Source organism: Candoia aspera, chromosome 2 (assembly GCF_035149785.1).
Source record: "Candoia aspera isolate rCanAsp1 chromosome 2, rCanAsp1.hap2, whole genome shotgun sequence".
NCBI lineage: Eukaryota > Metazoa > Chordata > Lepidosauria > Squamata > Boidae > Candoia > Candoia aspera.
The window spans coordinates 17,257,264-17,271,476 of NC_086154.1; the positions used below are offsets into that span (position 1 = coordinate 17,257,264).

The 14,213-nt window shown below is 42.3% G+C and overlaps 1 protein-coding gene across 1 annotated transcript; it reads right to left on the bottom strand.

The window, feature by feature from the left end:
• Positions 1 to 899: 899 nt before the first annotated feature.
• On the bottom strand, positions 900 to 12,044 carry TRIM41 (tripartite motif containing 41). Its single transcript, XM_063291353.1, has 6 exons — positions 10,895 to 12,044; positions 9,951 to 10,046; positions 8,815 to 9,045; positions 5,745 to 5,767; positions 4,294 to 4,421; positions 900 to 2,844 (listed from the first exon to the last, which is right to left on the bottom strand). Exons 1-6 carry the CDS (start codon positions 11,795 to 11,797, stop codon positions 2,324 to 2,326), a joined length of 1,902 nt encoding a protein of 633 aa, XP_063147423.1. The 5' UTR covers positions 11,798 to 12,044; the 3' UTR covers positions 900 to 2,323.
• Between the last annotated feature and the right edge of the window lie 2,169 nt (positions 12,045 to 14,213).

A 14,213-nucleotide genomic window follows, 5' to 3' on the forward strand; every position in this document is an offset into this window, starting at 1 on the left:
CCAGCCAGCTACTGGGCATTGGAAAATGTTGGTAGGAAACATCTGAGTAGATGCGGGAATGCATTTTGCTAAGTTTCACCCTTTCTGGTTTGTCTGGACCAGCTCTTGGAATTTACTTCTTGTGAGGGCTTTTCGCATCCAACCTTCTGCAGGCAGGCCCTTCAACAGATTGTCAAGCCAAACTTTTCGGCACGGTGTTTTCCTCCAGTAGAACAGCTTTAGGAGGATTCTCTCTACCACCATTGGAAAACAACATTGGAATGAACTGCAATGCAGCCAACAAAGGACATCAGTCCTTCACCTGCTTTGTCTTACTGCCTTTGTTATGGTTTGGCTTTGATTCTTTTTTCTTTTCATTTATGGAATTCTCTGCACTGACATGAAACTGGAGGTGGGTCTTTTTTCCACATAGGAGCAGGTGGGATGAACTGTAGGGCGCATTCTCCATTACTGTAAATCCATGTCCCAATCCTTTTTTTTTTTTTAAAGCATCTAATGGTGATGAATAATTTGTAATCGTAGATTTAGTGTATGAGTTTAGAACTTAATATACTGTCCAACATATCAAAACATTTTATGACTTTCATTAAAGAGACATTTTACTCACTGCAATTGAAAATTACTTTCCCTTGCCTGGGATCTGCCCAAGAAGTGAACAGTCAAACTTGTCGCTGGGACTCAGCACTACCCAGTAGGATTATTAACAAGCTTTACTTTCACAGCATTCTACTCCAGACCTCAGGCTTGGTTTTAACTAAAAATACTGAATTGTGTAGCCCTTCTAGAAGAATATTCTAAGAATTTTCCATATTGTTAAAAGCAACAACCCTAAGCCACTTTTTTCATTAAATATTTCAAAGAATTTTTTCAACATTCAAATAAACCATAACAGCAAAGCATTTAACATGTAGTCATTTATTACTTTATCTCTCAACTTTTTCCAAAAAACTAGATCTTTTTTATAGCGAAAAATAGTTCAGAAGCAGCTCTGTCAAGCCAAAAAGAATTTAAAAAACCACACAGAGCTGGAATAGCTAAAGCCTCCAGAGGTTCAAGACTCCACAGTGGAGGCTAAAACTTCGTGAGTGACTAAAATAAGTTATTTATAGCAGATGGTGGGAAGACAGGAAAGAACAAGAAAGACAGCAATAATGAAGTCCCAGCATCTGGTGGGATAGCACACACGTCTACAATCATGGCTCTACACTGACATTCAACAGCAACTGGTGCTGTCATTGCTCCAAATGGCCAGCATATCACATTTTAGAATAGATAAATGGCGGAAGAGATGGGAGTAACATCAAAGATCAGGAGACATTTCAACTGGGTCATCACATGAAACCAGAACTTGCAATTCTTTTTTTTTTTTAATTTGATAGTAGTAAATTGCAAAAACAGGAAATCAGAATACAGGCATTAAAGCAATTAAAGAAGGGCTATAGCATTGGGGACCTGCCAAAATATTTCTGTGTCATTACTTTTAAATAAAAAGCTATTGTGAGGACTGCAGGAATCTGGGCTCTGGTGACAGCAACACAGAAATAGAACTGGGGCTACTCATTTTCCAGATGTTGCTGGACCACAACTCCTGTATCCTTCAACATAGGCTGTGATTGCTGGGCCTCTTGGAAGCTGTCATTCAGTAACACGTGGAGGGCCACATGTTCCTCATCCCTGCTTAAAGCATGGACTTAGAACCAACCCCATGTTGGAGTTGGAACAGTTGGAACATGGAACATGATGGAAGTCATCTTGTCTGACCAGTAAAATTCAAAAAAGAAAAGTTACCATACATAGGCCTAAATTTAGTGAAGTCTTGAATGCCTGACTAGGAAGATTTAGGTGTCTTCGGGAAAGCCAAGAACAAGTTTTGGATTGCTAAGCCCAAGCCAAGAAGCCGTGGCAGATCCCACCAACCTTGCAACTGAAAGACTGCATGCTCAGTAAAGTCTGAGAAATTAAAGATCAAGGACTCCAATATCTAAAGATGAGAAACAGTATAATCAGCTGACATGGGATTATACCCCAAAGGTATAAGGGGAGAGAGCACAATTTTTTTTGCTAAGATGGATCTGGGCCAAGAGAGAGAAAATCAGATCCATGACCTGGTCAAGCACCAGAGAAGGAGAAGTGTGCAAAACTGGATTCAGAGAAGGGAAGAATCCCTGAAAAAAGGAATCCAAAATAAGAGCTCGATAAGGAACCCACCGAAGTCCAAAGGTGGTGAGAAACTCATCAGGCATAGTTAGGTGGGATGGGAGGACTATGATGAAGCAGAGGCCTCAAGGGATAAATTCAGCTACGTGCAACAGCCGCAATGGCATCAATTGCAGATGTTGATGCGGGTCCCCTTGGAAAGAATGCGGAAGAAGGGGAAGACGCGCTCGCGGAACGAAGCGTTGAAGGTGTGGATATGAGCCATGCTTTCGGCATTGTAGAATCCTAGCTGGCCTCGTTCGTAGTCCAGGTAGACACGAAAGCGCCGTAAATTCTCAGCTGGAGAGAGGGATGTCTGCTCAGTGGTAGTCAAAGCCTGGTACTTTTTACCATTGGTTCCTACACACCAGATCTCCCGTTTCTGGTGGGAACCACCGCTGGATTTCTCTTTTCGTCGGGCCGATTCGCGGGCTGCCCCCACGGCCCACCCTCGCTGGCCATCCACCTCCACTTCCCAGTAGTGGCGACCACAACTGAAGCCCTGCAAAGCCAACACACAGTAGTCAGAGTCGAAGCGTTTGGGGTTATCCGGCAGATCCTGCCAGTATTCCCCAAGTTGGACACTGCAGCAGTCCGAGGAAAGCATCAGCTGTGGATGAGCGGTTTCAGGGTCCAGGGTCAAATCAGCTGGCAGAGAAAAAGAGCAAAGCAATATAAATAGGAGGCAAAACATCTGTTCTCTGTATCAGTGTTGGCAGCTTGAAGATATGTGGACTTCAACTCCCAGAATTCCCCAGACAGCATGCTGGCAGTGGAATTCTAGAAGTTGAAGACCAAGTTGCCAAGCTTGAAAAATACTGCTCTGTATAGACAGAACTCAACAGAGGTATCTTTCAGATTCAATGTCTGCTTGCCCAAACGGCTCTGGGCAGATAAGGCACATTAAATATAAATATAAATAATATCAATATCAATATCAATAATATAAATATAAATATAAATATTTGAAAGTAAATTTGGTTCATGACATAAGAGGCACTACGTCAGTCTTTTAATACTACACAGAATTTCTACAGAACTTTCAAAGTATTTTACACAGTCTCAATAATAGGTACTATCACAAAAGGCTCAGATGCTGTTATTCACACACAGAAAAGTTGTAGGGCAGATGTTTCAAAACAGTCTCTTCTTTAAAGCTACCTAATGAGTCTATAATCGACACACAACTTCCCGGTTTACAGATCAAATGCTATGTGCATTGAGCTTTGTAGGAGGACCATGCAGTTTTAAAATTCTCTTCCTCACTTTTCAAAGTCATTGCTCCTCAAAATCTCCTTTCTTGTCTTTCCTTCTTACTCACACAACCAACGTCCCTATTCATCTGGTCCATCTATTATACTGTTTCTCAAACTTGGCAACTTTAAGATGTGGGGACTTAACTCCCAGAATTCCCCAGCCAGCCTTTGCCAAGTTTGAGAAACACTGATCTCCTACCACCTCCAACCATCTGCCATTTTTTGTCATACAGCTTAACGTATCAAACTACCTCCACATGTCTCTTTTTATCATAATTTTCTCTCCTATGAATGAATGCTTCTTTAGTAAGTCTTCCCATAGCCTCCTCATACCTGTTCCTCCACCGCCATTAGGCATCGTTGTTCCTCTACCTACACAATTTATTGTGAGGGTTTAAAACCTTTCTTCATGCTAAAGTTTTTCCACCTACTCCTTTGGGAATCAGTGTGGTGGTAGAAGGATTAAATGTTGGACTAGGACTAATATCCAGGTTCAAGTCCATCCTCATCCACAAAAACTGTCTGGACACCTTTGGGCCAGTCACACTCTCTCAGCCCAACCTCTCCCACAGGGTTATTGTTGTGGGCATAAAATGAAGGGAGCTCCCTATATGTCACTTTGAACTCCTGCAAAACATCAGGATAGAGGTCTAAGAAGAAAAAACTTTCACAGCATGAATTGTATGTGCTACTCCTGCACAGTTTCTACTCCTCCATTGGTAAGACTTTTTTATATATAATCCATACATTCTTAGCTTCCATTGGGCAGTGGATGAATACATTGCTGGAAGCTAGTCTGCATTTCTTAACTGCAAGAGAAAAGGAGTTCAGTGTCTTTTACCTTGAGGGGCTTTGCTGAAGACCTTTTCCATCTTCCTCATTAAAATATCTATCAGAAAGTAGTTCCGATATTTCTTCCCTGCATCCACTGGCACCATCTCTGGATCTTGGAATGTAAGATTCTCACACCTGACAAAGCGACCATTTAGAAAGCAAACATGTAAGACAAGACTGGAGATGAGTGGCTACCAGCAAGAAAAGCATTGAATAAGAAGAACTGAAAATGCAACATGTTGGACCAGATGAGTCTAGTCCTAGCTTCCAGTTAACTCTGCTGCTATAGTAGTATCTTCTCTATTTTTTAAAAGCTCGCCATATTATTTTAACACAGAAATGGAACAGAAGCAAGGAGATTAAATCATTAAAATGGTAGAAGGAGAATAAAAGAAAAAGAAACATTGTTGGGGAGAATTATCTGCACCTCCTCAAATCTACTTATCTCTACAGGATCAAGCAGTTCTGGCTACATGCGTATAAAGATTTTCCACTGGACTCACTTATTCTGTCCCCCACAAGAGTCAGCTTAAACATGACTTGTGATCTGTCAATTACCAGGCTATGGCCAGGTATTCCCACACTAACAAAACCGACTGCCTTGCCACAAATACCACCCCTGAGCACAATAGAGAACAGTATTGAAATCCTGCCATTTCCCTGGTCCCCAGATTAGCTACACATTCTGTGGATGGTTTCAACCGTTTATAGAAATGCATGCCTCTTGATGCAGAAAGGATATAATTGGATAGGTCTTCCGTAGATGTTCTCACCAAGTTTTGGAATGGCCACAGTTTTAGCTTTTCAAATTCCCATGATTTGGAAAAGTTAAATGTAGTAATAATCTGATGGTGTCTGGGTGACGGTGAGAGGATTTCATCAGGGGACAGGAGGTTGGGCAAGACTGACTTATATTAACCTTGCTAATGACATGGTAACATAGTCTAACGGTGCAGCACTAAAATAATTATAAAATAATTATAGCTGCATGTTACCAGTGTCATGATCTTTTGAGCTGAAATGATTAAGATCCTGCCGCACACACTCTTCCCCCATGGCCAAGCACAGATAAGTGGATGTAGGTTTCCCAGGCAGACTGCCATACATGCATTAATGAACCTCAGTACTGCTTAACTTGAAACAAGTTGATCTATCCCAAGTTTTCACACTACTTTTTTGAGCTGTGTGTTTTCCTGTTGATGGGCAATTGGCAAGAAAAACCTTGAGAAACTCAATTAATACAAAATTCAAACCAACTGACAAAACAGTATGATGATCCTTACAGATATTCCAGAGTACTCAACCTCTATCACTCAAAGGCATGTATGAAAAGAGTTGGCTCAAAGGCATGTATGAAAAGCCATTAAATTCTAAAGAGACTTTCATACGCAACGTGGCTAACTGAAGCACAAACCTCAGGAATGTAAAGCAGAAAGAACCCAAAGAAATTCAACCAACCTGACTAAAGTGCCTTTGAAATCCTAGAAAAAGGAAGAAAAGAAAAGAGGTTAGGATGCTTATACATCTAAGTCTTATAAAACAGAATGAATAGCTTAAAAGAAGGGAATCATTTTTTTCTGTAGAATTTTTCTGGAAAGGGTTTTCCAGCTCTGAGGGGGGGTGGTCTTGGGGTTCAAAATCATGTGCCTTGTTGTCAAAAATCTTTACTTGAAGAAATACTATCTGTCAGGCTTCCTGGCTTGAATATGACAGAAGCTACCTCGACACAGCATGGCTAGATATACTGCATACCAGGATGAATCCACTTTAAGCAGGTGATTGCCTTCTTAATCTGAAAGTGCGGTCCCCTCATATATCTTTGTCACTGCGCCTGCCCTGTGGAACAGCATCCCCCCCACAGCCCCCTGAGATCTGGATGGCCCAACCCGGTTGGCCTCTCTTAAGGCATTAAAGACACTGACATTCCCACAGCTATTAACCCTGAGGTTAAGCAAGTCCCATTGCTTGATGGCATATTATTGTTCCAGTGATTTGAAGTAGAATGGGTTTTTGACCCCAGGTGTATTCTACAGTATTTTATTTATTTATTTAAAACATTTGTATAGCTGCCCGTCCTAAACCAAACTCTGGGCAGCTTACAACCGAGAATAAAACAACACATACACAATAAAAGCAAAAAACAATAAAACCAATAATCAAAAAACAGGAAAACTTGTCACAGCCACACTTCCCTGATGCAACCCACACATTCTCTTCCACTCTTGGATATAGATCTCCAAACAAATTTAAGCAAGGCGCGACACCCCAATATTTGTCATTTTCTTCCAGAAGGGTTTGTTCCAGCTTCTTATTTGTCATCTATCACAATTCTGAAATGTCGTAAAGCTTTTACTTTAGCCAGGCTGGACGGACTGCCCTCAACAGTTCTTTTTGGACGTTTTAAGGGTACTCCTATGCACCTTCAGTTATGTCCATGTGGTGACGGCTCAATAGAAACCCTAAGCCGCATGCTGTTATACTGTTCCCTATATAAGGACTCTCGACAGATCCTAATATATCCGTTATTGAAGAAATTTCCAGGCAGGGAGTGTGATTTCTATCTAATGCTATTTCTTTCAGACAAGGACCCGAAAATATCCTCCCAGGTTGCCCAGTTTTGTGCTACCATCTGCACAATACACTGCACCATCGCTTAGATTTAGAATTTCTTAACATAGTATTTTATTTCAATTTATTTTAGTATTTTCTTTCTTAATTTTAGATTGTAGTATACTAATTGTTTTTGTTTTATATATATATGTATAAATGTAAGATTGTTGCTATTGTATGGTTTTATTATGTCTGGCCTTATGGCTGTAATAAACATGACTTGACTTGACACTTCCACTCTAACCTCGCCCTATCCCAATGCTTGGGAAAGAGCCAGGTCGTAAGTGCTCTCCTTAAGCCATATACTGATTTTACGAACTGTGGATTTGGGGTTTTTGGTCTTAATCTTTGTATGCCATCCAACATGTCTTTGGTGAGATGGGTAGCTATATAAATTGTTTAAATAAATATTTCCTGTAGTTTAAACCTGGCATTTCTCTTTCCACTTTTTCTATGGCTTAATGGACTCCTAACTTGGTTTCTCAGGCTTGGTGCTCGGAAGCAGTAGATTGTTGAGGCAATCAGCATTCCTGCCCTAGGAAACCAGCTTCCACAAAACTCTCACACGGTCAGCATCATTTAAAAGTATTATGAGTTTCTTATAAGACTATGTGGGTATTAATCAATAAATTATGGGGACCTCTGATCTAACCAGAGAGTGAGTGAGTCAGTCTGTCTCTGGCTGCCCATCTCAAATTCGGCAGCTAACAATATGAAAAGAACAACATAACAAACAGAAAGAACAGAAAAACACATAGAAACAGCAGCCAGGATAAAAGCGAACTCATAATAATAGATCAGCATGACCAATATATGGGCTCCGTCACATCTCCTGACCCCCAGACCCACTGACAAAACTAATTCTTTAAGGCCTTAAGAAAGGCCAACAGGATCAGGACCAATCTGATGGAATGGTATTCCAGAGGGTGGGTGCCACGAGAGAAAAGGCTCTCTGCTTGGGCCCTGCCAGATGGCATTTCCTAGCACACAGACCCAGAGCATACCTCAGAACCACCCCAGCTTTGGAAAAGTCCTACCTGCCATCTAAATCAGCACGAAATTGGATTTTTATTGTCTCCCACATTTAATAGTCCTTACCTCCTGATCAATCTGTTTTAATTCAAACAGAGAAGATAATTCAGAAAAAGCCACTTCTACATGTGTCTAGTACCATCCAAATCACACAAACTGATTTGGAGACATCTCATTCCATGCAATGATTTGAACAGATTTTCAAGTTTTCAAGTTCTAGTTCTGTCCAGTTGAACAGAGTATCAGTCAAGTCCCCTTCCAGACTGAATTATCTGAATATCTGCAACACCCAAACACGTAACTTTTATTCCTTTTCATTTGTGACTCCAGTTTTTCATACACAAAGTAAGTGTATCACATACACCAAATTCAACACATTGCAACCTGAGAAACAATAGTTGTAGGAGATTGTCCTAAACAGCTGAAAAAACTTCCTTAAAATCCACAGTCACTTTTAGCATTCATACAGACCAGTGTTTCTCAACCTTGGCAACTTTAAGCTGTCTGGACTTCAACTCCCAGAATTCCCCAGCCTGGGCAGGGTGCTGCTGTGGTCCATGCGTTGTCTTCCCCTCCCCGTTTGAGATCTATTCTCTGAGTCTGCCAAGGCTCAACTCCACATCACTGTTCTGCAGGCATGTCTTTTAGATCATTGCTATGCTATGCTAATATACTACCATCAGGGTTGTTAAAGCCATGCTTGTGATAGACAACAAGTCAAGTAGCTTCTGAAGCAATATATATTCCACGTGGCAAACTCATATTTTTAACAAATCCAGCCACCTAAAGCCTGAATCTTTGTGTTAATTCATTAACACTACAACAACCAGGTACACTTGGGACCAGTCACAGATCTGAATCCAGGCAACTGGGGAAAGAGATTTACCTTCAGCAGCTGCAAACCATCTTGCTTGCTCTTGTCTTCTGCTTCAGCAATAAGACGGTTTAGTGCCGCGCCTTGCTCCTCCAGGTGAGTGATGTTGCTACTTTGGCTGGCCAGCAGTATCTCATAGCGGTCTTCCAGCTGGTGAAGCAGCATGGCTTGCTCTCCAATCAGGAATTGATGCAGCCGCTCAAAGTCTGACTCAAACTCTTTCATATCAAGTTTCATTTTGCTCTGTGGCAGATGAGGAGATGGTTAGGAAGGCAACCCTGAGAGGGTATAGAGCCAAGGTATGGGACTGCGCCACTTTATGGCAGAGCACATTAAACCTATCTCAGCTTCTTTAGCAGGCAGCAGGACCAGATAACACCTGCCTGTCTTTATAAACAACAGCAATCATGGCAATCTGTGCGACTGGCAGAAGTCATTTCTGTGCTTGTTCATGATGGAAAGACAGAAAACATTTTCCCACCTCAGAAGTCTTTCTTAAGACAAAATCACAGTGAACAAACCAACCAACACTCATATAATTTATTAAGATTCTTTCTTCTAGACAACAATTCCAAAGTTATACAGTTTACAATGAGAGAAAGAAAAATGACTTTCTGCAAAGGGAAATCAATTCTGCTAATCTCAACAATTTTAGGCATTTTCCTGGGTGGAACATGAAATATTATTTAACATCACCTCTGTTTAGGCCCTAAGGAGCACTAAAGAAATTAGAAGGCCACACCCATTCTAATATCTACGGTTCCATATACCCTTAGACTGAGGGGTAATATTGGCAGATCCTCTTAGATACACGCAGAAGAATGGGAGTGCACAATACTCTTTGCTGGCAGATAAAGCCATCTATTCTCCATAAAATATAGTTAAGACCAGGTCTCTAAAGTTCAGATCAAATCCCAGGTATCTCAGTTAGGAATCTGGGATTTCTACTTCTATAAATCAATGACTTCAAGATAAGGAATCCCAAAGGAATCATTTTCTTAATACAAAAAAGACCATCTGCTCCTAAGACCAAGACATTTCCTCTTCATCCAAGTTTTGTGAACAAAAATATACACTAAGAGCAAGGTGATCATTCAAACAAGAGATTGACTGAAAACGTAAGAGAATTAAGGGAATATTGAAATTACCTTGAGATCTGCTATCTTCTCCTCTTCACTTGACTTCTGCTTCAGAACTGCCTCCAGTTTCCTTTTCAATGGATCCAAGTGATCCTGGAGTTTAGCCTAAAAACAACTAGAATAACTAGAATGCCAACTTGTCTTTATGTCCTACAAGCATAAAAACAGCAGTTGGCAGAAACATTTTTAAAGCTCAATTTCAATGTTCAGAGAAATAAGCATTAAATCCTCATTTCCTGGCAACACAGCTGTCATACTGTATTTGGATACATCTGATACAGACAGATTTCTTATCATTACAATACAATCTTACAGCCTTCCACAAAATTCCATGTCTCTCTTAAATGATCTAAATTTGTAGCTTCTATAGTTTGACAGAAAATTAGAATTCAGAGCATCCAAATAAGAGAATTTTTACTGAGTATCTTGTACCGATTTACACATTTGTATAAGCACATCATCCAGGGATCTTTTTGTAGGCAAAGCAGGAACTCTGTAATCATATTAGTATGCCACAGCTGTTTGTCAAAGCCAAGAACTCCAACTGGTGGGGTCAAGGAGAGCCTTTTCTGCCATTGCCCGCCCTATGGAGCATCTTGCCCCCTGAGGTGAGTTTGGCCCCCACTCTTTTGGCCTTCAGGAAGAGCGTCAAGACCTGGGTCTGCCAACTAGCTTGGGGATCCAAGAGTGATAGGCAGCCCTGAGGGTTGCTGGTTTAAAGACACTCTCTCCGCTTTTCAGTTTCTCTTTCATCTTCTAGTTTTGTGCTTTTTCTATTTTTTATAATGGTTTTATAACTTTTATTTGTAAGCTGCCCAGTGTCACTTTTATAGTGAGATGGGCACTGTATAAATTAAATAATAAATAATAGTATAAATGCTTTTATAACACAGGAGGCTCCAATTTAACAAGATTACATACTAGCATTTACATCAACTTGTTCTGTGCTGTACCTTGTATTCTTGCACAACTTCGTCCAGTGGCATGACACTGTGGTGTTTATGGCTTTGTGACTCCCTGCACACTACGCAGATGGGCTCCTCGTCTGCCTCACAAAAGAGCTTAAGTGGCTCCTGGTGTTTCTGACATAGGGTTCGCTCAGCACTTGGCACACGACCTGCAGCTAAAGCAGACGGTGCCCCTGATGAATCCCCGGCTGCTGCCAAGTCCGCTGCTTCAGCTGATGGTATCACAGGCTTCAACGGTTGTGGATGCATCTGTCGGATGATCTGCACCATGTTGGCCAGCTGAAGATTGGGGCGGAAGTTGCGATGAGGAAAAGTTTTGCGGCACTGAGGGCAAGTGAAAGACTGACGCTGCGGAGCAGTAGGTGGAGTTGCCCTCACAGTATATTCTGTCATTTCCTCTGGCTCTTCATCCATTACTTCCTCATCATCATCATAATTATTGAAAAATAAATCATTCCCCATACCATCATCCCACATTTCCTGGTCCCAGTAGTCTCTGTCATCATCGTCCCACACATCATCATCTTCATCATCATACTCATCCCTGGATACATCATCTTCCTCCTCCTCGCCTATATCCCCATCGCCCAAATAATCATTGTCCTCCAGATCGTTGTCATAATCCCCATCTTCCTCAGGCCCCAGGTCATCTATCCCCCCATCATCCACACCCCCCTCTGAGTCAGATGCTCCTATATCATCACCTTCTTCATCACCCGAACCCCAAAGCTGAGTGATACAGACACGACAGAAGTTGTGGCCACATCCGATGGACACCGGGTCTGTGAAATAATCCAGGCAGATGGCACAGACAGCTTCCTCGTGTAGGGTTGCGACAGGGTTCCGCGGGCCCCCAGAGCTACAGCCTGCAGCTACCGTTGCTGCCATGAGACCTCCAATTTCTTCACAGCCCACGCCCCAGCCGACTGGGCTCGCCGACACCTCCTTGCCCAGAAGCCCCCTCCTGGAAGGAGCGCCTTCCTCCCCAGGCCAGATATTTCTCTCTGCCCTACCAGGACTTGCACTCCCTTTCCTGCTTCCTCGCCGCAGAAAACTTCCCTCCCCGAAGATTCCCGGGGGAAGAGGGCACCCGCCCGCTTCGCTCCTGCCCCCGCGGCGCCTTCCCGCTCGCCCGGCCCCGGGAACTGTCGGTCCTGCGAGCCGCCGCCCTGCCAAGAAGCTCGCGCCCCGCCTTGCCCGCCCCCAAGAGTAACAACCACCGGTGCCAGGCAGACGACGCCCCGACCGAACTCCACGAAACTACCTCCCCTCCTTCACACCGGAACTGAAAGAGAAGGAGAACGCCTGCGAGGCGTTCTAGACAGCCTGTGGCTCCTCTCTATGGTACAGCACCGCCTCGCCGGGGCCCCTACAGGTGCGCCGGGCTGCGTTTAATGTGCGGGATCTGTCTGCCGGCAGCAAAGTCTCCGTGCCCGCAGTTGAGCGGAGGGCCAAGGACGCGCGTTTTAAACAGGCACTATAGAAGTCCGTAACGATTTTGACATCCATAACGCTTCCATATCGAACGTCGCTATGATCACACGCCGGAAAATCCGGCTTTACAGGTTTCCCACAATTGCACCGGAAGTCTGGATACACTCTATATTATTATTTTAGTCTCTATGTTTGGGCAGGATTCCACCGCCAAGTTAGAGGAAACTAATGCTACATAGAGAATGGAGCGCTGTCGTTTTCGAACCCTTAAAATGTTCTTGCATTCGCTCATAATTATTGCATTCTACGCTTTTGCTCCATTCTTTCCTCCTCTTCGTCTTCTTCTCCGTCTTTCTTCCGCCTCCTCCCCCTCCCCTTCTCCTTCCCCTTCCTCCAGTGGTATATTTTATACTGAAATATAAACCCAAAGTGAATCTTTGGGTTACAGAATTGTGTTTGACTTTTTAGGACAACTTGTTGTATAAACGTTATTTTATATAAATACGTGGTTTTTCCTTATCCTACAAGAACTCATCGTTGGAAGGTTTATTTAGCAGATGGAGATGATTACATTTCTGTAAAGTTGCAGCATGTGACAGCAAGGGTAAAATGGAAGGCGAGGAAGGAAACACGGAATAGAGGAAGTTGGGTGGCAAAATCTGTCTCTTTTTAAAATTCCATCTCCCTTCATTTTTCGGACAAGGCACATGGAGGCTGATGGATTGATTATGTGCCATCAGGTCAGTGTTGACTCTTAATGGCCACATAAATAGATTTTCACATGGAGGCAGACCTGACCATTTTTATAAATGGAACTGGAAAAAAAAATATTTTAGTCATATGTGCGATACTTGACATGATTCCTTTCAAGGGTGTTTCATGTTGAAGAAATAAAATTGTCACACTCCGGATACCAATGAGATAGTATGAATATCTCTCTGGACGTTGTTGCATCGGGTAGCAAGAACATACTATGGAAGTGAGGAAACATCTAGTGTTGTCTTCATTTGTGAAAATCATGACATGTCTGTTTCAGTGCAAGCTTGTACTGCAACAGGCCAGAGAGTTCTGCCAGGCTTGAATGGCACATAAGCCCTATTAAATAAACAAATAAGTATAGATGGCAAAACCATCAAATATGCACTTTGCAAGTGTCACATATTTTTATGTAGTTGTAGGGAGGGGAAAAATGCATTTTATCTTTAATAATTATTAATGAATTAATTAATTATTCCCTGCCTCCCATATGTATCTTAAGCCCAGGGGGTAACAGTCCCAAGTCAACACGCATGGGGCCACACTTGTGAAAAAGTTCTTTGTAATCCACAGTGTTCTACTAACGCTGCCTGTTTTTTAACCTCGTTTTTTCATATGCATTTTAGAGTTGAATATTAAAACATTAATTATTTTATTGCATTTATTTTATTGGAAATCCATCACTCCCAAGAGGCAGCCTGTAAATAGAATAAATAAAATAATGGAACTGAACACACTGATCCTTACAGAAATAGCTATGCAGCCAGAGAAAAACAGTAGCTTCTTTAGATATGATGGAGCGAAACAAACTGCTGCCTCTCGTCCCTATGGCTGCATGGAAACAGTGCTGATTCCAGTTGTGGGAGGCCCTTGAATCGATTAGGTCAGTGTTTCTTAGCCTTGGCGACTTGAAGATAGGTGTCATGTTCCCCGTTTCAATGTTCTGTTAACATTGTAACGTTTCACATGTCAACTTCTTTCCCGTGTTCCTTCGCCCTTTCAGGCTTTTTCCATTCCTCCGCCTTCCGATGTTTTGAAGCCTTGGAATGTGTGTTTGGGTTTGCGCTCCTGTTCAAGGTTACTTTCCCAGGCGCGTGTAACGGTTTCTAGCACC

Coding starts and splice junctions, on each gene's coding strand:
- TRIM41 (XM_063291353.1), bottom strand. CDS start 11,797: ATGGCAGCAACGGTAGCTGCAGGCTGTAGCTCTGGGGGCCCGCGGAAC. Junction 10,047..10,894: donor AAGTTGTGCAAGAATACAAG/GTACAGCACAGA, acceptor AGTTGTTTTTAG/GCTAAACTCCAGGATCACTT. Junction 2,845..4,293: donor CTTCAGCAAAGCCCCTCAAG/GTAAAAGACACT, acceptor TTTCTCTGCCAG/CTGATTTGACCCTGGACCCT.